Below are 27404 nucleotides of genomic sequence, written 5' to 3' on the forward strand. Positions count from 1 at the left end.
TCGCATTGCAGTGGCTGGCCTGAGGGGAGAACAAGCAGGCAAAAGCACTTCCCACATTAGAAGCAGGAGTCAGTCTCAGAGATGGTCTGTGGGTGACAGGGCGCATGACATGGCCACCTGCATAAGTCAGGCGCTGGGTTTGAACCCAGCACCTCCAGCATTAGAGATGATACCTCTGCTAGGTGAGCTGAAGTAATGATTGTGTAGCATACTCTGGCTCCACAGCCCACCAGGGTTCTCAACTGGCATCTCACCTAAGGAGCCGTGAGCACGGGCGTGTACCTAACACAAGTCATGAACTCCCCTGACAACTATGCTTTCTGCAGTGAGCTGGAGACCCTGGCACACGTCTGCGTAGGATGCGTCAGACTGCAGCCCCTCATCCAACTCCTCCAGAAACTCATACTCAGTAAGAGATTCTGGCTGCACTTCTCCCTGCACCTCCTCATTGATGCACACCCCATCCGTGGCCCCACAAAGTTGCAAGACTTCCTTGTCAGCCTCCTTCTGGTGCTGGCCAGGATGGCCATCCATCACTCCAGGAGGAGGAAGCTCTGCAACTGTGGGGCCTATTTCCAATCCCTTGCTCCGAGCAGAGTTCCTCTAGGTGGTGTCCACTGACTCCTTGGACACGTTTGAGGAGCACTGGGCTCAGTGTCCCCTTCTGGTTCCCTGATTGCTATCCTTTGACCTTCACTCCAGCCCGTTTATTGTGGCTTGGGGGTCACTGGGAGGGCTGCCCAGAGGGGTGGGGCAAGTGGCGCAATTTGCCCCAGGCCCCGCAGGGCCCCCCAAGAGAATATAGTATTCTATAGTATTGAAACTTTTTTTTTTTTGGAAGGAGCCCCCAAAATTGCTTTGGCCCAGGCCCCCTGAATCCTCTGGGTGGCCCTGATCACTGGCCCCCTCTGCCTCAGTTGAGGGGGCCTTTAGTTTTGGACAGGCTTAGGCCCACCATCTCCCTGCAACCACAAAAGGTAGAGTGACAAGTAGTGAACATAGACCAGGGTTGGCCAACCTGTGGCTCCAGAGCTGCATGCAGCTCTTCAGAGGTTAATATGTGGCTCCTTGCAGAGGCGCTGACTCTGGAGCTGGAGCTACAGATACTAACTTTCCAATGTGAGGGGAGGTGCTCACTGCTCAACCCCTGGCTCTGCCCCCACTCCACCCCTTCCTCTTCCCCTGCCATGCCCTCGCTCCTCCCCCACAGAGCACCTTGCACATGCAAAACAGCTGATTGCAGGAGGCACTGACAGCAGGGGGGACTGCCAGCGGGTGGGAGGCACTGGGAGCTGATGGGGGGCTGCTGACTCATTACTGTGGCTCTTTGGTGATGTACATTGGTAAATTCTGGCTTCTTCTCAGGCTCAGGTTGGCCACCCCTGACATAGACTTATCTAACCGCCAGAGGGGGCTGCAGCACTTGCTTAACTCTCCTGGTTCCTACAGACACAGGCTGTGCTGTGCAGCAGAGGAAGACTCAGGACAAACCGAGCACTCTAGTGGGACTTGGAGCAGTGGTTCTCAACCGATTGCCCAATTAGCACACAGCTGTGACTCATGTGACATCCTCAGGGCCATACAGGTAGTATATGTATTGTGTGGATGCGGCCTACACAACACACGGAGTTCCATATGGTAAATAGATTGAGAACCATTGACTCGGAGGTGCACCAAACATTTGATCAGAGCCATATAAGATTTTGTTTACAATCCAGGGGTGCATGAAAATAGGGGAGCAAAGCCTCTCTTCCCTCGCTCTTAGAGGCCCTTTAGTCATTACCGTTGGAACTTCACTCTAATTTAAGAGACTACAAGGGCTGTATTCTCCACCCTTTCCAAGTTTTCTTTATTAATTCACTTTAAGACTCAGATAAATGCAGACACAATCTTTAAAAAGGAAGAGGAAGGGCTGTTCAGATGCTCTGCAGGCAAAGCAGTTTAATTGCTGGTGATTCATCATCTCACACTGATTATTGTCGGCATTTCACTCTATTGAGTAGTCTAGTTCATGTCCCCCTTCTGAGTAGTATAAACACAAAGTTGGATTCCAAAATAATACTCCCATAAGTGTAATGCAATGGTCCCCAAACTTTTCAGTTGCCCACCCTTACCCCTTCCACACCCCTCTCTGGAGCCAGGTTCTGGAGCTGGGCTGCACCTCCCAAGGTGGGGGATGCAGATGGCGTAAGAGAGCCAAGGCTGGGTCCCAGCTGGATGCAGGTCTGGGGCCAGCTGTGGAGCTGCAAGACTGGGGCCAGGTGCAGAGGTGAGGCTGGAGGTGGGGCCAGAGCAGAGCTGGGAGCAAAGTGGCGCTGAGTGGCACTGTCGCCCCAGTCCTCCAAACGTTCCTCCACACCGCTTGGAGGTGGGGTGCACCCCACAGGTTGGGGACCTGTGGTGTAACGTGTAGCAATACATCATCTTCATAAGCAGGAAGAGGTGTTTTTCCTCCTTTGGAGGAAGCCTTGTAGCAGAGCTTTTTACAGCACTAGACCAAGACTATTTCTATGCTTTCACCTCTCTATTACTATGTCAATACAGCTAATACAGACAAGATGGATGAGGTAATATTTATTGGACCAACTTCGTTTGGTGAGGGAGACAAGCTTTTGTGCTTACCCAACACACTTCTTCAGGCCCAGGAGAGGAAACTACTGTGTCACAGGTTGTTTAGCATAAGTAGTTAACACATCTTTCAAGGGACCATTCGAGGTGAAATGGCTCATTAACACCGCTCCAGTCGGGATGGGGGCGGAATGTTAGTGGGTTACAGATTGTTGTAATATGTCATAAATCCAGTGTTTCTATTCAATCCACGATTTTTAGTGTTTAGCAAATTTATGAATTTACGCACCCAGGCTCGTCTTTTGAAGATATTGTGCAGATTTCCCTTGAGAATGAGGACTAAAAGGTCAGATATAGGGTGATCGTTTTGTGAAAAGTGCGATAGCGTGTTTTTGTGTTTTATTGTTCTTTTGCAACAATGGCAACATCACCACAATTGCCAAGTCACCACCAACAATCATAGGAAAAAAGAATCATTTGACTTGACACCGGACAGCAGATGAAACAACCTTTTGATCGGTATGTTGATTGCTTCAGGAAAAAAATTGACTGTGAAATCCATGAACAGCACATCCACCACCACTGACAGGTCAGGTATACAGTCCCTGAAATTCAACTGCTGGTTTGATTGCTATTTGGTAATCCAAGTAGGCACCATCATAGTTCTCAACCATGACAACTACATTAATGAGGCCAACCCAGGGCTGCCTGAGAAGAGGAAGGGGAAGTGGGGCAATTTGCCCCAGGCCCCCATGAGAGTTTTTTGGGGCTCCTGGAGCAGGATCCTTCACTCACTCCGGGGGCACCAGAAAATGCTCACGGGGCCTGGGCTCCCGGATCTTCTTCCGCTCTGGGTCTTCGGTGGCGGGGGGTCCTTCCGCCCCAGGGTGGAAGGACCTCCCACCACCGAATTACTGCTGAAGCGGGGGGGCCCCGGGACAACCAACGATTCTCTGACACCACCTATTACAAAGAACTCAAAGGAGACCCCACACCACAGTTTACCTAGGAATAGGATATCATCGTATCTTCCCCAAACAACTCCAAGGGAAACTCTACAACCTCATCCTCCATGAATGCACATCCCAGGGATTTACTACAAGGTACACAAACAAGGGAACCCAGGCAGACCCCTCAGATCTGGCCACAGCTCTCTTACTGAAGGAATATTAGGACTCAGAAACCATCCGCAAACCACTCACTTCACAAAGGACCAGCATCCTCCAGGACACAAGCGACTTCCTCCAGAAACTCTGCAACACTAACAACCTCCCGTCAGAACACCATCCTTGCCACCATGGATGTCAATTCCCTACACACCAACACCCCGCACAATGATGGCATAGAGTTAGGCAAGAGACTCCTCTGTCTATGGCAGTGGCTCTCAACCCTTCCAGACTACTGTGCCCCTTTCTGGAGTCTGATTTGTCTTGCGTACGCCAAGTTTCACCTCAATTAAATACTACTTGCTTACAAAATCAGACATAAAAACACAAAAGTGACAGTACACTATTACTGACAAATGCCTTATTTTCTCATTTTTGCCATATAATTGTAAAAAATAAATTGGAATATAAATCTTATATTTCAGTGTATATATATAGAGTAGTATAAACAAGTCACTGTCTGTATGAAATGTTAGTTTGTACTGACTTCACTAGTGCTTTTTATGTACCTGTTGTAAATCTAGGCCAATATCTAGACCTCGGCATACCCTAGGGGTACGAGAACCACTAGTGAATGGAATAGTAGGAGCCCTGGGGAGTCTGCAACTGGGAAATTTTGTTGCAGGTGATTCTTGTAAAAGTACAGACCAAAATTCCGCACCATTCCACTATGAGAAGGGAAAAATCCTAATGTAAACAGCCTGTAGCAGCCTGAATTGAATCTGGCTCTGTCCAGTACTGGATTTGTGAAGAGGGGAAGTCAGTCTCAGAGTCATGCTGTGCACTGGAAATCCCCCTATAGACGTAATGCAACATAAACCTATGGATGATGCAACCACCTGTACAGGGCTTCACCAGTCAACCGTCAGTCACCAATAGTTTATTTAAAGAGCAATCCACAAAAACTTCATTTTCTTCAAACTTTATTGAAGGAGTTTAATCTTGTGCTATACAGGGCCCTCAAGGTCTGCTGCCTTCCACCCCATAGATGAATTCTTCTCTTACCTGGTATGATGCATTAGCAAGATGCCATAGTCTGGATGGGGTTATCTACGACTGAACAAAGAATCTTTGCTGGCTGGTAGCTGCCCACTTCTCTGCCTCTGAAATTACCAAAGATCTCACGAGCCATAGTATTGAGAAAGTGTTGATCTCATTTCCAGAAGCTCTGCGCTGCACCAGTGCTGACAGAAGCTGAGACTTGGCAGAGAGAGGATATTAAGGGACTGAACAATCGCTGAATACCAGAGAGGCTCCCATCAGAGCACTGTAGTCTAGAGGCATGAGGATATGCCAAGTCTCATTAACTGGGCAGACGCTCAACTTTGACCCCACTTTATGGAGGTCTCAGCCCATGCATGTTTTATGTTCCTCTGTTGATGTTTGGCCTGCACAAGGCCATTTAATTTGAGACTGTCACTTGAGTTGCTTTTTAGACAAGGCCATTTATCGGCATTGTCTCCATGGTGATGGCATTGGTTGAGCCAAAGCAGTTAACAGGATGCACTACATGAAGATTGCCGTCTTCCTCTCATGCACATATGAGAATACGGCCGGCTAACAACAAACCCATAGTTGCCCATCTATGAAGATCTCCAAATTCCCTCTCTCCACCCTGAGACGTAGTCGTAAGTCCAGGAACCCCATGTCCTTTGGCCAAAGCTTTCAAAACCTCAGGACTGTCACCAAAAAAGACAAGTGAGAGAGGCACAGAGAAAACAGTGGGGTCAAGATCTGATTGCATATCCTACAGACTGACCACCTGGCTTCACCCTGCCTCATAAGATATGGATCACAGTGAACAGTATCAGAACCTTACGCAGGCAGTGCAATTACACACTACACAAATGAAAACTGAAGGGAAGCCCAATATTTGAATGTGGAGAAGACACTCAAACCATGGAACACTAGTGAAACGCTGTCCTCTAATACCCTTCAGCAGAAGGGCATCCCTGATTCATTCTGTGTCACCAAAAGCCAAGTGGATGACAAACTTGGACATCGACCTTTAATGTGTTTTATTTTTAAGTTGCCATATGAAAGCAGCAGCCTATGCACAAACACCACCCACAGCTATTAGCTATGCAAACACCAGTGGTGCATAATGTGTCACAAGCTATTGATATTACCCACAAGCTGTGGGTGGGAGCGGGAAGAGACCATGAGGAGACCTGTACATTCATTCACGATTTCTTTACACACAGTAGAAGGAATGGAGGCATTTGGTGTGGCTGCCCTTTCTGAAAGCAGGGTGCAGCTATGGAACGTAGCCCGTAGAAGGCTGGCAGACTGCAATCATACTCACAGGCTCCTACAGCGGATCTGTCAGCAGCAGAGCCTCCTGGGTATGAGCACTATACCAAGGGATGTATGTGAGCATATGCAACTGTAAGCTGCTCAGAGCAGAGACCTTGCCTTATATGCACAGTCCCTAGTACAATGAGGGTCTTGTGACAGATCATTCTCCATTAGGGTGGTTACACAGCACGAAAAGTACAAACTCTGGACATTTGTGCTGCAGAATAGCACTATAGGAGCCCGATATGGAAATTCTGCATATCAAAGGAAAGAAAACAGATGCCTTACCTAGGAGAGAGTCCAGAACCAATGCTTGTAGAATAGCCAGTGGGTAACTCCACTGTATCAATGTCAGGGGAGCACTGTGACACAGAGGCCCCTTGGTGCTAACTGGCAAAAGGGGCACTGTTCTTTCCAAGCAACTCCCACCTCAGACCTGACAAACTTACCACACCTAACACACTGCTTTCATGATGTTTATCCATAAGGGTAACCTGTAAGGTCCCTGCTGAAAGCTTGGAACTTATCAATACTCAATCATTGCAAGATGGGTGTACGGGTATTACCTAAGGAATAAGTTAATATTGAAAATTCTGCCTTTATGGTCTTGAAGTGAAAGTGAGTCACCAGAGAATGATGTGTCTGGGTGATTTTCCATTCAAGTGGGAGGGAATTGTCACCCCTCCCTGGCTAGCAATTATGTAACATATTGCTCCACTTTGCACCACTCCAGAAAAGTCAATAGAAAACCATCAAACACAAACTACAAACATCAAAACCACTTGGAAGTGAAAAAGAAAGACAGACAGTGAAGGGAGTGCCTGTCTGTGAATAAAGACAAAAGACTGATTTAGCATAACACAGGGTGGAGAAAGACACACTGCATCCATTTACTGAAGAGGGACTTTGATGAACAGGGGTGCTTCATGAAAGACCAGCAAGCACTGCAAAAGACTGAACTCTGTGGGATGAGAAAGAATATACTTTATTAGCTAGGAAATGTAACATCAATAAGCATAGGCCTGCCTTTGTGTTTTATAATTGGTTTGTGTGTAATCATTTGTTTCCATCACTTGTTTCTTTTTGAATCTCTACTCGTTCTAAAATAATTTTGTTGTTTTACTATAATTGAATTCGCGTGCTGTGAGAGATACAGGAGTAGTGGACTAAGATAAAACTGGGACACACAGATCCTCTGAGAACAAGAGCTGGAATTTCTGAGGCTATCCAGTGATCAGGGGATGGACACGTGGAAGGGACTTGTGGTCGGGATCCATCTCTTTGCAAACTTCAGGGCAAAGCAGGGCTTGTGTAGCCCAGAGAAGAGTGGGTGGCTGACTGGCTGGTGGTGTTAGGGAGGTAACACAGCTGGCACAGATTTCCTCATGTTGGAGTCAGGTCGCAACTAAGAGCATGTCTACACTAGCACTTATGTCAGCAAAACTTTTGTTGTTTAGGTGTGAAAAAAACACACACCACAAATTTTGCCAGCATAGGCGCTCATATGCACAGTGCTAGGTTGGCGGCAGACACTCTCCTGTGGACATAAACCAGCTCAACGAGCGGTGGTAGCTACGTCAACAGGAGAGCACTCGCCCATCGGCATGACAGCGATGTGAATGCTGTTACAGCAGCACTGCTGTAAGCTTGTAAGTATAGACATTGCCAAAGTGACTCAGTTCTGAGTGCCCTGGAGAAGAAGCAACAACCCCTCATTTCTGATCGTGGCCTCTGGCCTGCTGGGTGATGACGTAGCGCGCCATGAACGTGTGCACCGAAGACCATGTTACGTCCCTGCAAATATCCGGAATATTGGGCCATGGGCCAGGAAGGCCACTGAGGACACTTGAGTTGACTTTCACAATAGGCAATGGTTGGACTGAACAGACCCAGATGCAGGAGGTAATCTGGTTGAAGATCCTTTGAGAGGACACTGGAAGACCTTTCATCCTATCTGCTGTCATGATGAAGAGTTAGGTTGACCTGCGAAAGGGTGTGGTACGTTCCAGATAGAATGCCAAAGTGTGCCTAACATCCAGGGCATGCAGCTGCCTCTCCTCAGCACTCGAGTGCTGTTTGGGACAGAATACTGGAAGAAAAATGTCCTGATTGATGTGGAAAGAGGAGACTACCTTCAGCAGGAAGGTTGGATGAGGTCACAGATGTACCTTTGTCCTTGCAGAACACTGTATATGACAGCTCTGATATCAGGGCTTTCAGCTTTGACACTTGCGTCACTGATGCAATTGCTGCAAGGAAAGTGACTTTCCACAACAAGTAGGAAAGGGGACAAGAGCCCATAGGCTCAACGGGGGGACCTGTGAGTCTGGCGAGGACCAGACTGAGGTCCCATTGTGGGCCCGGGTTCCAACCCATGGGAAGAGCCTCTCAAGGCCCTTCAGGAACCTGACAGACATCTCGAGCAAGACCACTGATTTTTCCTGGACATGTGAGTGAAAGGCCAAGATGGCCACTAGAAGAACCTTGATGGAAGACAGGGCTAGGTCCTGGTTCTTCAGGTGGAGCATAGTCTAGATGGACTGCAGGGACGAATGCACCATGGAGATGCTACGCTCTGATGCTCAATGGGAGAACCTTGCCTGTTTTGCCAGATACGTTGCTCTAGAGGAATGTTTTCTACTCTCCAGGTGGACCTGCTGTACCTCAGTAGAGCAGGTCCGTTCCTCCGAGTTCAGCCATGTAGCGTCCAAGCCGTGAGATGGAGGGAGGCGAGGTTTGTGCACGAGACTGCCGTGACTCTACAACAGGAGGTAGGAGCGACTGGGTAGCAAACAAAGGGCAGTTACTGCCAGGTCCATCGATGTGCTGAACTAATGTTGGCATGGCCACACTGGGGCGATCAAAAGACAGAGCACGAGTCGTCATGACCTTTGACAGGACCCTGCTGATCAGTGGAATCAGCAGGAATGTGTACATCAGATCCCCCGACCACGACAGGAGAAAGACCTCAGAGGGGACGGTCTTGCTGAGACCCTGCAGAGAGCAGAACTGATGACACTTCCTGTTCCATCTGGTGGCGAACAAATGGACTCAGGGAGCTCCCCACCTTTGGAAGAGCATCTGGACCATCCCCAGATGGAGCAACCACTCATGGTGAGAGGAAAAAAGGACCTGCAGAGGTGATCCGCCAGTTTATTCCTCATGCCGGAGAGGTGGGCAGCCTCCAGATGGATCGAATGATGGATGCAGAAGTCCCACAGATGGAGCTCTTCTTGACAGAGAGCTAACAAGCATGCTCTCCCTTGCCTGTTGATGTAGAACATCAAGGCCATGTTGTTCATCAGCACCCGCACCACTCTGCCAGTCAGATGTGGCAGGAAGACTAATCAGACTGCGTTGAGCTCCTTGACATTTATGTGCAACCCCAGCTCTTCTGGGGACCACGTCCCTTGGATCTGCATCTTGCTGAGGTTGGAGGCCTCCATAGATTGACCTGACAGAGGGGATCCTACTGTCTGTACCTGCAAGACCTGTCTTGTACTGTGTTCCTGTCATCCAAATAAATCTTGTTTTACTGGCTGGCTGAGAGTCATGGTGAATCACAGGAAGCTGGGGGTGCAGGGCCTTGTCTCCCCCAACTCTCTGACAGACCCCCTTTGGGCTTTGGGATCAGAAAGTAACAGGAGTAAAACCTCTAGCCCCTGTGGAGTAGAGGGACTTCCTCCACAGCTCCCGCCTGCAGAAGGCCCGGCACCTGCTGCCGAAACAGACTCTTGTGAGAGGGTTCCCTGAAGAGGGATGGGGAGAGACGAAGCAGAAAAACTGGAGGATATATAATCCTAAGCCACAGTACTGAGGATCCATCAGTCTGCAGTTAGAGGTCCAGGCAGGGAGGAAAGAGAACAAGCATTCCAACTAGCTAACACACTAAAGGAACTATGGGATGACACCTGGGAGGAATTTGGCTCAGTAACTTTTTCTGAAGATTCTTGTTGTGTTACACAATGGCTTAATAAATTAATCCTCAAATAAAGTTAAAAAAAATGTTATTTTAAATTCAGTGCAAGTGATAGGCTTTGATGCAGTATTACTTGGGCATAAAAAGCTTGTGATGACATGCATATTAAAAGGACTTTTCGTTCACAGCTTGCTGAAGGTCCCGCGGCTAAATGTAACAAACCAAACGTTTGGTGTGTTCTTTATGAATTCCTCTGAGTTTTTCATCTGAAATTGGCCTAACAGAGCCATAATTCCAGCTGAACCACATAGAGGAATTGGCTTTGTTAGCTGGATGTAGAAAGCACAAGCCCTTCAAAAATATCCCAGGATGTGTGTTGTTTGTTGAGATAAAAGCAATAAACCTATTTGAATTCCTTAATTAAAAAAAAACCTTAGTAATTATTTACAGGAGAAAAGTTCACAATGAACAGTTCTGGACAGGGAGGTTTGCCAAAGCAAAGGACGTTCCAGCACCGTCACTGTTGGTAAGAAGGAACTGAGGGTGGGAGGAGCCAGCAGTGCCCCTTGCACTGTGCATATATGCGCCACTCCAGAAGGCGCCAGAGCTGGTCCTTTACCGATACCACTGAGAAAAAAAAACTTCTGGTACCAGTGCATGTGGCAGGCACACAAACCTAATGTGAATGGACATGAGCAAGCACTTGAAAAAGCTGAGTTACTGCTTCAAACACAGGTGCTATGCAGCCCCCAGTACCAGGAAGTCTAAACAAGTCCAACTTCTCCTTCATAAGTCTTTTGAGTAGATTTGGAACAGTGGATCAACACATTCACCTCTTCCTTACCAACATTCATCCTCCAACAGAAGTGGAGTGGGGAAGAGATTAACGGCCTAGTAATGAAAACAAGAGATCAATTTTAGCTTGATAACACATGATTTGGGATGGAGAGAGAGGGAAAGATTTCTTACAGAAGTGTTTCTCCGAATCAAAGCTTCTCCACAAGGCTCACAGCTGGTTGGATGTACTGTACAGCCTCCCCTTCTCCTCCCCGCCCCCTCATGCCCAAGCTAGCTTTCAGTACCAGCACTGGATAATCCCCAGGATTTTTTAATTATGCTATGAATTACTATGTGATAGAGTTAGAAGTGCTTCTAGATCAGATTTCTAGGGGTGGATTCATAAGCCCCTCCAATCTGTGGGTGAAGGAGGCAAGCGTGAAGGTGAAGGCTAACAGCTCCTCCCTCTAATCAGTGCATGTGTCTGATTAGAATTGGTTCATCAGCAACACTGGCCTTTCATGTGAGTTTCTGAGCAGATGCTGGTGAGAGTCTCAACCCCTGAAGCTGCTCTGCTTCTACCATGCAAAGGAGCAAGTCCCTGCGTTTGTCAAAGTAGCAGATACTGGAGCAGACAAAGGTAATTGAGCGTTTTCATTTATTTCAAAAAAAGAGCAACGTAGTGTTGAGAGACAAATCAAGTTCGATTAAATTTCCTCCAATCTGAACAGCTACAAAAATAGATTCTACCCAAATTTGTAAAACCAGTTAACAGTACCGTCAAACAAAACCTAACCGGAATGCCTCATTCAAATACCAATTACAGCAGCCACAGGGGTCTAAAATGACAGATATATTATTTCATTTGTTTTTTTTAAAAAAGTACATTATTAAAATACGTTTCCATTAAAATAAAACACCCATACAATTTAAACAAATTGTACAAAAAATAATCTTATACCACTCAGAGGTAACAGTGTGTTTATTAAAACTCTGCACCCAGGGCAGTAACATTTATAATTTAAAACCCAACCAGTAGAAAAAGAGAGAATTGTGCAAACATTAAAAATAGTTACAAAGACGTACACAGAGGCTTGTGGTGCATCAGAGCAGGCAGTCTGCTTCTGGCCTCCGTGCAAGGCAGACTCCAGGAGGAGGTGGTGGTTTCTGGTGAGGCACGAAGGGGAGAGGCAGAGAAGAGGCAGGCAGACACATGAGTGAGTCGCAGCTTTGTCTCCTGCTGTGCAGGGAGAAGTAGAGGCCTCCTCTCCATGGGACGGATTTCCCAGTCAGTAGTGTTATGGCACTCAATCCAATGCCAGGAAGTCACAGCGGCTTTGCTGAGGTCTGATCATTCCGCTTAGGGAAAGAATATGTGGCACCATATTAGGATCAGTCTGGACAGATAACTCCCCCTCACCAATTCAGGAACATATTGGGTAGAAGGTCTGTAGAGCTCATGCCAGTCTGATCTTTAATCTGGGGTTCACATCAATGCTCACAAGATCAACTCACATCCTTATGCAAATCCCAACAGGCCTTATGCCCTGGCTGCCAGACACTCCCTTAGAGAAGACAGGCAGCCTGCACATCCCCGTCAGATAAGTTGGTTTATCCCTCTGGCTAGACAAACATACCCTGTAAGGGGTTTTTCCCCCCATGGCTGTGCTGAATGCAGCACAAGCAGCGATGCTGCAGCGTAGGCTTGCCATAGCTTAGCCTGCTCATGGTTTCTTGCAAAGAGATGGAGAGGGTAGTGACATGCAAAGGAGTTCTGCGTGCCCCAACGCTCCCAGCTAGAGAGCCCCTCTCTACCAGCAGGTCTCCCAAAAAGAGCCCACAGCAAATTTCAACAGCTTAAAATGCAAGACAGGGTTTTAGGAGGAACTTGTATCACTCCATCCAGGACTGGGTAGCACTTGTTTGTTCAGCTGGCACCCAGGCTGCTCAAACACTGACAGACGTATCAGGCAGCCACTAGGCTCCCATCCAGTCAGATGAGGTGATCTGTAGAGCAGTGAGACTCAACTTTTCCAGATTACTGTACTCCTTTCAGGAGTCTGATATGTCACGTGTACCCTAAGTTTCACCTCACTTTATTTGCTTACAAAATCAGACAAATATACAAGAAAGTGTCAGCACAATGCTATTGAAAAATGGTTGACTTTCTCCTTGCTACCATATAATTATAAAATAAATCAATTGGAATATAAATCTTGGACTTACATTTCAGTGTCTAGTATACAGAGCAGTATAAACAAGTCAATGTCTGTCTGATGTTTTAGTTTGTACTGACTTTGCTAGTGCTTTTTATATATCTGTTATAAAGTAGGCCAATATCTAGAGGAGTTGATGTACCCCCTGGAAGATCTCTGCATACCCCCCGGGTACACGTTCCCCTGGTTGAGAACCGCCGCTGTAGAGTGCCATGTAAATGTAAAGCACTAGATTGTTAGGATTGCCGACCCTTCGCTTCTTGCCTCATGTTGCTGCACCAGAGCCTGGAAATACCCTTGGCTTCACTTACCTCCTCCATTACTTAGTCCATGTCCTACGTGAATTCTTCTTGAATTTCTCTCTCCATAGCTCCTGCAATGACAAGGGAGCAAAGTCCATCAGTGCAATGCAATCACTATCTGGACAGATACATGCAGGTGTGTCAGGCAGTCACTCATCCTCTCCGCAGATCCTTGGAAACCCTGGGTTTCCTACCCCACCAAGCACTAAAAGTATCTTGCACCAATTGTAATGCCAGTCATTCATCTACACTTCTGTAGCCCGTCACCTGAACAGCTCAAAGTGTTCTGCGGACAGGAGTTAAAGCCCAGCACCCATGAGGTAACTTATTGCCTATGTGTAGAGATAGGGAATTGGAGCAGAGAGATACATGTCCAAGTTACAGTTAGTGCAGAGCCAGGATTAGATCCCTAGAGTTCCTGTCCCAAGTCCCATCTTCAGTCACCTAAGCCCATGTGGCCTGCCCATAGAGTAATGTGGGTTGATTTGAACCTGTATGCGAGTACTCAGAGTCCTGCTCCTTTGGGATATGGAAATGTGATCGCTTCTGTTACTCCAAGAGAAAGAGACAAAGGATTATTCATAAAAACTCAAGGGAGTTTTTCTTGCATAGAACAAGTTTCAGTCTGGACCAGTTTGCAACACACATACGAGCAGTTGCTAGTGCTTCACTGCAACAATATCTGCCATTTTGCTGGATATTCTCCCTATTTTCCCACCTTTACCAGCTCACCAGGGAGAAAGGAAGGTTGGTCACAGGTACTCACCTTCTCTCCCCCTCCAGGGTACTTTGGATCTCCTTCAGAACTTCTGGAAAGCAAACAGTTAAGAGCAGTGAGAAGTGGGAGCAGATGTGCAAGATTCTCTGCTTGAATCAGTAAACATTTACAGTGAGGTTGTTTTAAGAGCTTCATTGCACATGCTACTTCCATTGCATCTCATTTCAGAATGGCCTTTAAAACCTGTCTTCCTGCCTCCTCCATGACTGTCAGGCCTTTAAATATCACTGCCTTTTCTGTAGCACCAGCCTCTGACATAACTAAAAAACTCTGAATAAGGGGCTGGTACACAGAAGTGTATCTCCAGAAGAAATGCTGCCAGCACCAGATGCTAGCAGTCCAAGAAGATAGCCAGTTGCAACTGGCCCTTCATTCTTGGGTACTGCTGGAAAGTGAAGTTCCTTGTGTATATTAGGGTTAGACAACAATGGAAGCAGGTAGGCAGCTATATGGAGCTTTATCATCTCTTTTCCTTAGGACACTCCCACCCTCACCAATCCATGAAATAAAGCTGATATGGATCTCTGGAGGAGGGACTATCTTTCTGTTGTGCTTGTCCAGCACCTAGTCCAATGGGGTCTCAGTCCATTACTGAGGCTCCTAGGGGCTCAGTAATGCAAATAAATCATTTTATTCTGGCATTATGTACTTTCTGGAGCTGCAACAGTCTGTTGTAACCAGGAGGATGAACAGTCCATGCCTCCACTACAGAAGGCTACACGTCACCCCCACCAACCAGCGCAGCTGCCCCTCCAGCAGCTCCAATTTTGTCTCACTCACTCACTTTCATCATTGAGTAAGGCATGTTCCATCAACCTCCCAGACTTCCTCTCTGAAAGGCAGAAAACAGGTTGATGTCCAACAACTTTTCATGGGGAATAAAGGCAATATGTACATAGAACACTACAGTGATAGGCACTATGGGAAACACCACAAATACAAAAAACGAGGTGGATACTTATTAAGCCTAGTTTGGCTTGTTCTAGAGACAGCATCACAGCAACATGCTCGTTAATAGTCAAAGATTCCACACTCACACCCACAATCCCTTCTTCATAGCACAACTGGGCTTCCCTTTCTAAAAACAATCCAAGATCAGCCTGCTGTAGAACCTGACACATCCAGGTCACCTGAAGGTTCTGAGATGACTACTCACGAAGAGAGAACAATCTCCCTCTTCCCAACACTACAGCTCCTCACCTCTTTTCTTTGAAGAAAATATGACCACCAATCGCAAAGACTTAAAAAACGTTTATACATGTCACTAAGTTAAATAAATACATTTGTTGCCTGCTTACCATCACGTTCTCCGGGGTCACCAGAACTCCTGCCTGATTCCCTGGGGAAGAAGGTTCAAAAAGGTATCAGAGGCAAATAGATTCTTGTACATAATACCTGGCAGATCAGACAAGGAAAAATTCCTCTGGGTCAGTAAGAGCACGCATGCTAATGCAGAGAGGTGTCCCGAGCAAGCAGCTGAGAGAAGCATTAGGATGGTGGGTGACAGGGAAGGTCCCCATTGGCTAGAACGCCTCAGTTTTTCTTAAACACCCCTCCTAAGGGACTTGCATCAAAACACATCACCTCTAGGGAAGATCTGCTTCCACAAGGAAGAACATCAGGATTCAAACTACAAAGCAACAGTTGGGTTTGCTACATAATAGACTGCAAACAAGTAATATGACAAAGTGCAAATGAGTGGAGAGGTGGAAGTTGCATGCAATGCCCTCAAAAGATGTCACTCATAGAAAGTTGGTAGTGGGAAATGTAAGACAGCTGGTAGGGAACGGACCAGGGAGAAAGTTCCATTGCCTTATGGTAGAGCCCTGCAGCGGGACTGGAATCCTTCAAGTCCCGCAGCACCCGCTGCCATAATAGAGGAGTAGGATTGAAGAATAGCCCTGCGCAGGGCTCTACCTCATGGCAATCAGTTTGGAGTGCTGTCAACAGTCTTCAAAGGAAGCCCTGTCCAGTCCTTTTTGGAAAGAAAGGGTTCTCTGGCTTCACAAGATAATGTATCACAGTGAGCTTGGAGGAGGAGGAGGAGGAGGAGGAGGAGGAGGAGGGGAGACGACCAGACCATTTAGAACTCACATAGTATGGTCCTGTCTGGATCAAGTCAGGGAGACTAGATTTAGAAGTAGACCATTCTTCAAACACAAGCCATAATGGAAACGCTAATGAGAGAGAGGCACGGTGCTCCTACAGAGATCTTTTTAGCTAGTCCTACCTGGATTTCCTTGTAGCCTTCTCCATGCCAGATTTGTTGTGCAAGTAGTTGTTGCCTGTAATTTCTGGTGTATCCACAACACACCGGGGCTCAACTAACCATTTGGTAGACAGGGAGAACCTCTCAAACTCTGATGGTGAAATCAGATAAAAACCTAGAGGGGAAATGTAAAGAGTATTTGCTTCATGAGAGAACGCATGTTCAGGAGCCAAAATCCAGAATCACAGCCTAAAAGGAAATGAGATCTAATTGTACTCTACTCTCCACAGAAAGGGCATCTTGTTTAGATTTCCTCCAAACTAATGCACTGGGGCTTTGGAGAAGCATATTGCACCTGCCTCATTAAGGGGTCAAACCAGCAATTGACCAACTGATGATTGCTTTGTGCTCTTTTTAAAGCTGTGTGCCATGTGTCCAAGACCTGCAGTTTGAGAGTTCTTTCAGCTACAACCCCAGGACAAGAGCCTAAGCAGCACCCATTCTTTCCACAGTTGCACTATGGGTTTGTTCCCTCCGTTTTGGAGATATGAAAGAGGAAAGTGAGTGGCCTGGGAGGAGCTCTTCCACAGATGCCAGTTTGAAATAACAGTGTTGTGGAGCAGTGACTCAGGAAGAGCTATCCAGCAGCCCAGGAAGATGCCAAAATACAGAAGTCTTATTTTGAGGTCCGTCAAGAAATATGGAACACAACGGACACCACCCTCTACTGTGAGGTGAGTTAGCACCTGATGTGTGTTGGATCTGAATGGCTACAAAGAGGATTCAACGTGCTCATTATGGAAGCAAAACCAATGCTAAGTTTAAAGAACAGTGAAACAAAGTTTCCAAAGACATGGCAGAGGCGAGTGATCTAGGGGAGCTTACGCTGTTTGTGCCATTACCTTGGCCATATTTGGTGAAGACACAGGAAGCAATGCCGCTCACGTCTTCCTTACGGATACAGGGGTAGCGGATCTGCAGCTTGAGGAAGGGCAGAGAGATAATCTGAATGTCTCCCAGGTTAGTGAGGATGGCCAGGTTATTTTCACTATAATCTTCAGTCTTGCAGCTGCTGAAGTTAGCGACTGTCACCTTTCGTACCCTACAGCCTTCCAAAGCTGTCAGCTTGAGCTTCAGTTTGGAGCTAACCTTGGGTAGCGTGAATACCTGCCAGGAGGAAAAAAGCCACATAATACACCTCCATGCTGTACACTGCCCACAACCCCAGCTCAGGAATGGTGCTTCTCCCTCCTGCTTAACAAAGCCTTGATTCATAGGGAACCTTTGCCCAACAGCATGCACAGAAATGAAGGTCTGAATCTTCCTTCCTGCTTAAAATGAGGCCTGGATATCATGGGATACTGAACAGGCATAAGTGTAGCCTGCCATGGTCTCAACTTCAGGGCCTGTTCCTGGTCTCACTCAAGTCAATGGGAACTTTGCCACTGACTTCACTGGGAGAAAATGTAAGGCTTCAAGTCGTAATGAGGGTCTGCAATTTATCTCCCATCCTCTCAGACCCCTTCCCCTCCAGCCATAAAGTATATCCACAGGGAAAAACTGTGATTAACCCAACAGCCCACTCTACCACATTAAAATGTCAAGGAGATCCTCTGAAATTATTCCTAGAGACTCTTTCCTTAAAACTAGCCAATTACTGGTTATGGAACTATTTTGCAAAAACAGTGAGAACAATTTTTGAACACTTGCCAATTCTCAATGTCCTTTTTAAAAAGAGTCATGTCCCCGAAACGCTAATCTGCAGAATCCAAATCTTCTCCCAATGGCCAATTACTGCAGCTGAGTTTTAAATAAATCTACAAACATTCGTATATTCTCCATCTGCATTATGCTAAACTCCCACTTCCACTTGTCCATTTCATGCACTAGTTCTTCCCCGACACCAAGTCTAATGTTCTGTGGGCCAGGCAGCCTAATCCTACACTGCAGTTCCTAGGAGCTACTGTAATCCATCCCTAGGAGTACAGGTTAATATCTTTAAAAAGGGAATTTATATCAGATGAGATGCATGTGGACTGTATTTACCTTAAACTGCTCTTCAGACACCACAAGAAGTTGATGGCTGCCTTGCATATCAGGACTTTTAGAAAGATCATGTGCTACTTCTAGCGGCTCTGGGAGGGGAGTGCCATGTCCATCCAAGACAAGTATTCCCACAACAGGAGCCCTGTGCATCAGCTGAATTTCCTTGGCTAGACAGACAAGATGTGGAGAAGGGTGGGAAAAAAAAAACACAGGTATGATACCAGTCAAGAGGATGTGACAAGCATACAATGTTAGAACTCACACATCCTCTTGAAATGAGACAATGGTGCATTTCTACACCTAGAGTCCTCCATCTAGCAAACTTTTTTTTTTTTTTTTTTTTTAAATATAAAAGGAGAGACCTATGTGGCTCTCTGTGTTTGCTTCCTTTGCTTATGCACCAGCACCTGTATCTGTAGAAAATGTTAGTTAACTGCTTGCCCTAAAGTCATGATTCTAGAAATGACATTTTACCAAGAGTAGTTTCTAAAGCATTTTCATCAGCCATGTTAAAGTCATCCTAGGCTAGAATATGCATCTAATAATTCAACTCCTTTCATGCTGTTAGGTCAAACAGCTTTACAACTCAGTTTAACTAGAATGGGCATTTAAACTGAATTCAAACATTGTTTTCAAATTCCAACTGACAAGGGTTTAAGAAATACATAAATGGATTAGGCTGTTATTGTAGGCTTCCCCAAAGCATCCATCAACATGTCATCTGAGACTACTACTGATACGAACCGTCCAAGCAAGTGTCGTTGCAAAAACTGGTATTTGAAGCTGGAATAATTAAATGATGCTGGTCACCTAATATACTTTTGCTCTGAACTAACACCTCCTGGATTAGCGCCACAGGCAAAAGCACACAATGGTGACACAGTCATTTTCAAAACAGTCACATTTAGCGTACGGAGTTCCAAAGAGTCACCTTTTAGTGATAATTTTAGGCAAGGTCCATGGACTCCACTGGCCCATAAATTAGAGTCTTTGTCTCCTAACTAAGTGCACAAGGTCAAATGAGTTTTAAATGAGCAAGACAGCAGAGTCCCACTTTTACCATGTTTGAGAGAACTGGTTCATTTAAACCTATACACATGTACTATTAAGGGTGGAGCGAAGGGACATAATGGGCCTCCCATCAGAATGATAAAATAGAAAGTGGAGGATGGGGCGGGGGGGAGAAAATGTCTTGTTGGCAGAGTTCAATGGCTGAGTATAGGGGTAGTGCCTTCATCAGCAGCCTAATGGGAATTAAAACTAAAGAGGTTCGGGGGATAGTAGAACCAATTTACAGTAGACCCTCAGTTATGAGCACCAGAGTTATGAACTGATCAGTCAACCACACACCACATTTGGAATCAGCAGTACACAATCCGGCCAAAGAAGAGACCAAAATGTAAAAAAAGCACAAAGTACAGTACTGTGTTAAATGTAAATAAAGGAAAAGCAGCATTTGTCTTCTGCATTGTAAAGTTTCAAAGTTGTATTAAGCCAATGTTCAGTTGCAAACTATTGAATGAACCACCATAATGTTTTGGTCAGCGTTACGAACAACCTCCATTCCCGACGCATTCGTAATTCTAAGGTTCTACTGTATAAGCAAAAGCTGAACTCCAAGCTCCTATTGCTCTAAACATCATCTGATCTCTCTTCTCCCGGCCAATCATAATGTTTCCAAGTCATCTTGCTCTCCATTTATAACTAACAGCTTTGCACCTTTCTAGCAGTACTTAGCAGCCCCTCTGATCCCATTAGGACCATTTCTCACATTCCCAGTACTGAGTGATACTCACCCTGCTCTGCCCTGACAGGCTCATCCATCCTTCTCTCCGCTGGCGGAACACGCAAACAGAATGCATAGACTGTGCCTCCATTGGTGCCTGCCCACAAGGAGGGGCAGTGGCGAGAACCTGGAGCAGGGACAAAGCCCATAAGCAAGATGTCTCTCCAGGAACTTTTAAACAAGATGGAGTGGTTCTACTGTCTGTATGCAAATGTGTATGCTTACACTAACCCAAGCACATACATGATTAGAGGGAAATTCAGATGTACTATCAGTTTGGTATCTGATGCATCCCCAGCAGGATTAAGGGGAACCACATCCTCTTCTTGTCAGGGGATTGACTTTTGGCAGTCAGAGGTGAAGAGACTATGAATGGCATTTAAGACCAAAGAAGCTTCATCCTATTTGAAAACCACATACTTCAAATTCTCCCCAAAGGTGAACTCCTTTAGTCATGGGTCAATCAGCAGCTGGTAGTGATCATACAGAACAGCTCTGCTCTCACTCATTTACTTGGGCTTTAGACTGAATACTTTCAGTGCTCCAGGGAGTCCAAGGAAGGCGCTGGGCTTTCTATTCACTTAGTGCCGAGTGTGGCTGGGGGAGAGCTCATTCTACTCACTGTCTCTCAGAAAGGTGTCTGCGAAGTACAAGGTGCGCACAAAGCCAGTGAAGGAATCTTCTGCGGACCGCGCTTCGATCTTCCTCTGGATTGGAGCCAGTTCCATCTCCTGTAATGCATCTTGGTCAAACTTGGAATTCGCCTCTTGCACCTTCACATGAAGAACAGAGGGGAAGAGAGGCAAGTTTTCTTAAACATAACATTTCTCTTTCCCTCTCCTCAACAATCTCTTCTAGCCTTGGAGAGGCAGCAAGTAGGGATTAACAGATGCTGCTAAATTAAGGTTACTTCCTTGTAACCCAGGTTCTTCAAAGGGGACTCTGCCTATTCACACTAGCAGGATGTTCCAGCCCAGGCCTGTGCATCCCATAAGAATGCATGTGCAGAGGCTATTCAGTTTACCTGAATAGGAACAGGGCTATTCAGTTTGTCTGAATCCTACAGAAAGATGAGAATTTGATTTTCATTTCCTTAACTTCCTCCTGCATATTGCAAGAAAACTGTATTTCTCCAACACTGGCCACTTTTGCAGCTTTTGCTAGTGCGATAGGCTGAACTGAGGGAGTACTGGACTCAAAGACATCTTCCATTTTTGCTTGTGGTGTTGTAGCCGTATTGGTCCCAGGATATGAAAGAAACAAGCTGGGGGAGGTAATATCTCATTAGATCAACTTCCATTGGTGACGTTTTTTTATTGGGCCAACCTCTGTTGAGAAAAGACAGCTATACAGCCCCTGAAATCCAACCACCAAATAGTGACCAAGCCAGCAGACAAAGGGGGTGGCATCATAGTTCTCAACTATGACAACTACATAAACAAGGCCAACTGACAACCCTGACACCACTTCCCATAAAGAACTCAAGGACAATCCCATATCACAATTCACATAGGAATTTAAGGATTTCATCAAATCCTTCCGCAGACAACTCCAAGAGAAACTATCATCTCATCCTCCATGAACACACACCAGGAATCTTCTACATGCCTCCCAAGAAACACAAACAAGGGAACCCAGGCAGACCCAACCTATCTGGCCATAGTGCTCTTACTCAGGAAATATCAGGACTCTTAGAAACCATCCTCAAACCACTCACCACACAAAGGGCCAGCTTCCTCCAGGACATAATCCACTTCCTCCACAAACACCATAAAACCAACAAACTCTCTCAGATCACCATATTGGCCAATGGATCTCACTTCCCTATACATCAACAACCCTCATGATGACGGCATCACTGTCTGCCTCAAATATCTACAAGAAAATGGACAACACTCAGATATCCACCCCAAACACATTGCCAAATTCATCCATTTCATCCTCACCCATAACAACTTTATATTCAACAACAATTTGTCCAAACCATGGAAACAGCCATGGGTACTAAGATGTTTCCCCAATATGCCAACCTATTCATAGGCCATTTTGAGGAAGAATTTCTGGACTATGCGCCACAAAACCAATGACATTCCTGAGATACATCAATTACATTTTCATCTGCTGGACAGATGACCTAAACTCCCTGATTTCCACCACAACTTGAACTACCACCACCCACCCACCCTACAATGAGCCTGCACCAGCATCAACTTCCTGAACACCACAATCAGCTTCAACAACAGAACCCTCTCAAAGATCCAGCAGCCAATCCAGATATGCCAAGAAATAAGTTATCTACAGCAGCCACTCAGATACCACAGAATATGCTCTGAGGAGAAAATCCAGGATACACATGTTAATACACTTAAAATCATCTTCACCAAAAACTTCTCCACCAGAGAAGTAGACCGCACCATGGAACAGGGTACCCTAATTCCCTGAGAGCACCTGCTCCAATTCACAAAACACACAGAAAAAACCAAACAAAAAGCCGCTGACCGCACCTCCCTAGTTATCACATACCACCCCAGACTGGAACCCATATGGGGTATCAAATAATTGCAACTCATACTTGATGGGGACCACATCCTTAAAAATCTTTCCCAAATCGCCTTTTCTGGCCTTCAGACAACTCATCAGAAGCAAGCTCCCCACAGACCAGGATACACCAACTCAAACCAGTACCAGACACTGCCCTAAGAGTTGCAAAACCTGCAGTCTTATCTTCACTGCTATAATGATCAATACCGCACAACACAAGATCCACGGCGCCTACACATGCCTATTACATGTGGTGCACCTTATCTGGTGAATCAAATGCCCCAACAACTATGTGAAACAAGATAAGCACTATGCTCTCGAATGAAGTCAGAGAAAAAAGACAAAAGACAACAATCAACATATCACCTGGGGGGAACGCTCTGTATCTGACTTCTCAGTCCAATTTGTCAAAGGAAACCTGCACAACACCTTAAAAGACAAGCCTGGGAGTTTAAATTCATCTCTGCTGGACACCAAAAATCATGGACTCAGTAGCGACACTGGCTTTCTATCTCATTACAACAATCTGTAACCCACTAACTCTCCTTTGTCCTAGGACTGCAGAAGTATTAATTGTACACTTCATTTTGAATGGTTTCTTGCAACGTTAACTCCTTATGCTTAACAATCTGTTCCATCCTGTGTTAGCTGTGACACTGATGATCTTTCCCAGACCCAAAGAACTCCTCTGTGGAACTTGAAAGCTTGTCCCTCTCACCAACAGAAACTGGTCCAATAAAAGGTTATTACGTCAGTTACCTTGTTTCTCAAAGACATCAAGTAGTTACCTTTATAGAGAGTCTTCCTCTCTAGAGGGGAATTTAACTTTGGGTATAAAACCTCTCTCAATCTCCCCTGGAACCTCTTTATAGTGTAGGGGAGGAGAAAGGCAGTGGCAAGTAAGTGAAGGAAAATACCCAACTTTGGTCCTTGATGAATTTCTGCATTTTTATTTCACCCCACAGGTTCAACTCCGGATAGCAGGTTTTGCCAGAGAAAGATCTGTATTGTTACAGATTACTTTCTGATGAGTATTTTGAAATAAATGAGCAAGAATAACCGAAACTGGTATGATTATATTGTGTTATTTTGACAAATAAAATATGCAGAATTTGAAAATATTGTATGCAGAATTTTTAATTTTTTGGCACAGAATACCCCTAAGAGTAAATAGTTACCAGTGTTAGGAGTGACAAGATGAGGCCTGGTACACTACAGAGAGTTAGCTTACATTGACCTAACTATGTGAGGGTTTACACTAAAATTTCGCTTCTGCTGATGTAACTGCCCTGCTATGCCAACTTATCTTCACCTTCATGAGAGGTAGAGAGTCAATGCCGATGTAGTTAGGGTGACTAAGTATCAGTATAGACATTGCATTGATTACATAGACTTACCAGCTTTCAACAGCTATCCCACAATGCCCTGCACTGACAGTACAATTGATACAAGCCCTCCTGGTGAGGATGCACACTGCCAACACAAGGAGCAAAGTGTAGAATGCACAGTTACTGTGGCGGCTATATGCTGACCTAAGTTAAGTCAACTTAATTCTGTAGGCATGCCCTGAATGCAGGCCATTATGCAATTGGTACAGTAAGGCCAAGTCTACACTACAAAATTAAATTGACCTAAGTTACGTTGATGTACAGCCACCGCAGTAATTGAATTGGTTTTACACATCCACACTATGCTCCTTCTGATCGTAGTGCATGTCCTCACCAGGAGCGAGTGCACCAATTTAACTGCCAACGTGGGACATTGTGAGATGGTATCTGAAAGGCAGCAACAGTCCATGTAAGCAACGCAGTGTCTACACTGACACTGTTGAACGAACTACATTGACTTAAGCACTACGTTTCTCACTGAGGTGGAGTTAAGTTGGTATAGTTGGGGAGTTACATTGGTGGGAGATACATTTTGGTGTAGTCGCTTACAGCGTTATGTCAGAATAAGCAGTCTTACATTGACATAACTCTGTAGTATAGACCAGGTCTAGGACTGAAGATTAAGAACATCCGCATTATCCTGTTCCACCCACTGTGTGGTCCAAGCAGGACTTACAGGGCTCAAGCTTAGGGCTTGTCTACACAGGGAAGTTAGTGTGCTTTAAATTCACACTCTAGCTTACTGCAAACTGACTCCCCACAAGTGCACACACTTACTGTGCACGAAGGGTGCCCTGAGGCAGTTTAGCTTAATACGACTCCAAAGTATATTAAGTGAACACACACAAAGGCACTTCAATGTGCAGCAAAAGTGTCTACAGTTAGTGCAGAATAGCTAGAGTCCACCAGCTACTGTGAGCTTATCCACCACATAGACAAGCCCTTCGAGACAGACTGACTCACCTCCCCAGTGATCCCACCACCAGCTCGCCGCTTCCTGCTAGACACCCTGCTTCTCCGGATCCGCCTGAACGACTGCCGGAGGGATTTCTTCAAGGACTTCACCCGAGACAAAGGGCCTTCCAAGGCCAGTTGGTCACTGGGATGCAACGTACATCTAAGAAAAAAAAAGTTGGCAGGTGCACTCAGTTGCTTTTCTGAACAGCTGGCAGTCACTATGGGAGCAACTGGTAGCTAGGCACGTGAACTCTTACTAACAAGCACAGGAGAGACACTCACCACAGCAGGAGAACACTTTTTGCTATACCCATTGCTCTCCATAAACCAAGAAATACCAACTCTTACTAGGTCTACCTGGAAGTGCTAGCCAGCCAGCTCCCATACCTAGGGAAGTACCCATATCATGCCGGAAAGGAAGAGACTTACTTGACAAAGACCAGTCGTTTCTGCTGGTGATCAAAGAGCCCAAAGCCATGGCTGGTACCAAAGGCCACGAGCTTCCATTCAGAGTGAAGAGCCAGCGATGTGACCACAGCAGGTGGTTGACATTGAACCAGGACAAATGGTTGGAAGCCAGGTTCAAATCGGACAGGCTCATCTCGGGCCTTTAGCCTCTCGTGACCTTTCCACTTATAGCCTTCTTGGTCCTGTAGTAAGTCTGCTTCAGCATGGTCCACAACATGCTCCGACTCTTCATCATTCAGTTCCATCACCAGTATCTAAGGAAACAGGAATAAGCTCAGAGGCCTTGTGCAATCCTCAGAGCTTTCAGACGCCACCTGATCTCTCTATGGCTTCAGCATGCGTACTTGTTTCCAGCATGACCACATGCCTCCCCATCTGACTCCTATGACAAATGAATACCCACTGGACAAAGTTTCCGTGAGAACTTTTGCCTCCCATTTTTTAATTTCTTCATTTGATTAATTATGTTGGCAGCATGAAGTTCTAGCTACCAAATTTGGTCAGACCATCCTAACTCATTCTGTGCTCCCTAAAGAGAGAGGGCTTGGGGGACAAAGCAAAGCACAGACGCTCATGGTCAGTTTACATGAGAGGAGACATGTTTTGTCTTCACGGAAGGAGGATTGTAGCACTGGCTGACAGACAGACACATTGGGGTCTTCTATCAAAGCAATAACGTAGGCTCTTGCAAGGAACAGAAACAAGGGAGACAGCAGAGGTAGTTTCACCTTTTTTGGCTGAAGTACATACGAATCATGCGTGTCAGTCACAGAAAAGGGTTATAGCAACAAGCTCTGAGAACAGGGAGGGCAAAGAACCGTCTGCTCCCTGCTGCAGTTGCACTAGATATCACCAGTTGCCTCCCCAGAGGCTCCTTGTGGCATGTGCTTAGATAGCAATCAGCAGCAAAGCAATACCTCCTCCTGTCAGCAGGATTGCGAACTGATCCAGCCACTCTAAGGTGCCACAAGTACTCCTGTTCTTTTTGCAGAAACAGACTAACACGGCTGCTGCTCTGAAGCCACTTTAAATTGTCTCCAAGCTTCTCCATTATATGAATGTTGCAAGGTGGTGCCACTTACTGATTAGGCACCAGCAACACCAGCATCCAATGGGCTAGCTAGCAGGCAGCATGTCTGCACAAAATGCAAATAGCGGAGGTGTACAGACAACAGGCAGAGAAAAATCAGGGGAAAAGTTTTAAAAAGCTGAAGCATAAAAACCCAGGCAGCTAGCAACTACCTCAGGGCTGACTGGCCAAATCAGACAGAAGGGGGAGAACACAGTATAGACTAGGAGCTGATAGGTAGGGGGACCCTTCCACAGAATGGCTCTGTTTCCAGAGTGAAGAAAACTCACCCACAGAAGGGAATCAATTTGTACTCCATTTCTAGTTTGTGTTGTACTTCCTATGCTAATCAAGAAGCACTCTTAAAAGCAGACTACCAAAAAAAATCAGTTTTACGGTTTCAGTACCTGCCCTGCTGTACCAGCTACGGTCAGGTAGCCGCTGTATTTACACAGGTAAATCTTCTGGATCCCGAGCCTGGGGTCATCACTGTAAGGGTCAAAGGAACCAACCTGGTGGATGGAATGTAAAGAGGTCACATCAACACAAGCTGGCCTTAGCACTGCAGCTGCAAAGTGGACAGGCAACAACAGTAGGAACCAAACTCTCCAACTTCAAGAGTTTACTTGAGTGATTGCCATCTCACCTTACGCAGTGGAGGCCATTCGTCCTCACCCAGCGGGTTCATGTTGTCATTGGGATCTGCGTCTGTGAGGAAGACCCTAACAGTGCTCAGCTTATAAAGAAGGCGCAAGCAAACACCTGAAGCATCCCAAAACCGCACAGTGCCATCTTCGTGCCTGATGGAGAAGAGTCAGAAACATGCACACAGTCACTAGTAGCAGTCACAGCATGGGGAGAGAGCGAGAGGGAAAGAGGCAGAAAGAAAAAGCAGAATCCCCCATTCTAAGAGACC

At 46.0% G+C, this 27404-nt stretch overlaps 1 protein-coding gene across 2 annotated transcripts in view; it reads right to left on the bottom strand.

The window, feature by feature from the left end:
- Window positions 1-11369: 11369 nt before the first annotated feature.
- The window catches only part of LLGL2 (LLGL scribble cell polarity complex component 2), a 55019-nt gene continuing 38984 nt past the window's right edge, over window positions 11370-27404 (bottom strand). The window contains exons 13-26 of one of the 2 annotated variants that reach the window (XM_030534622.1): window positions 27135-27288; window positions 26896-27000; window positions 25381-25673; window positions 24958-25111; window positions 20688-20838; window positions 20076-20192; window positions 18280-18446; window positions 17136-17400; window positions 16255-16408; window positions 15323-15363; window positions 14809-14856; window positions 14013-14055; window positions 13256-13317; window positions 11370-12084 (exon numbers count right to left, since the gene is read on the bottom strand). In XM_030534622.1, coding sequence (XP_030390482.1) covers window positions 12080-12084; window positions 13256-13317; window positions 14013-14055; window positions 14809-14856; window positions 15323-15363; window positions 16255-16408; window positions 17136-17400; window positions 18280-18446; window positions 20076-20192; window positions 20688-20838; window positions 24958-25111; window positions 25381-25673; window positions 26896-27000; window positions 27135-27288 — 1759 coding nt within the window. In that variant the 3' untranslated portion in view covers window positions 11370-12079. Of the gene's footprint in view, window positions 12088-13255; window positions 13318-14012; window positions 14056-14808; window positions 14857-15322; window positions 15364-16254; window positions 16409-17135; window positions 17401-18279; window positions 18447-20075; window positions 20193-20687; window positions 20839-24957; window positions 25112-25380; window positions 25674-26895; window positions 27001-27134; window positions 27289-27404 lie in introns of both variants that reach the window. The other variant, XM_030534621.1, reaches the window with a different exon arrangement.

The sequence above is a fragment of the Gopherus evgoodei genome, chromosome 15 (assembly GCF_007399415.2).
Source record: "Gopherus evgoodei ecotype Sinaloan lineage chromosome 15, rGopEvg1_v1.p, whole genome shotgun sequence".
Taxonomy (NCBI): Eukaryota; Metazoa; Chordata; order Testudines; family Testudinidae; genus Gopherus; species Gopherus evgoodei.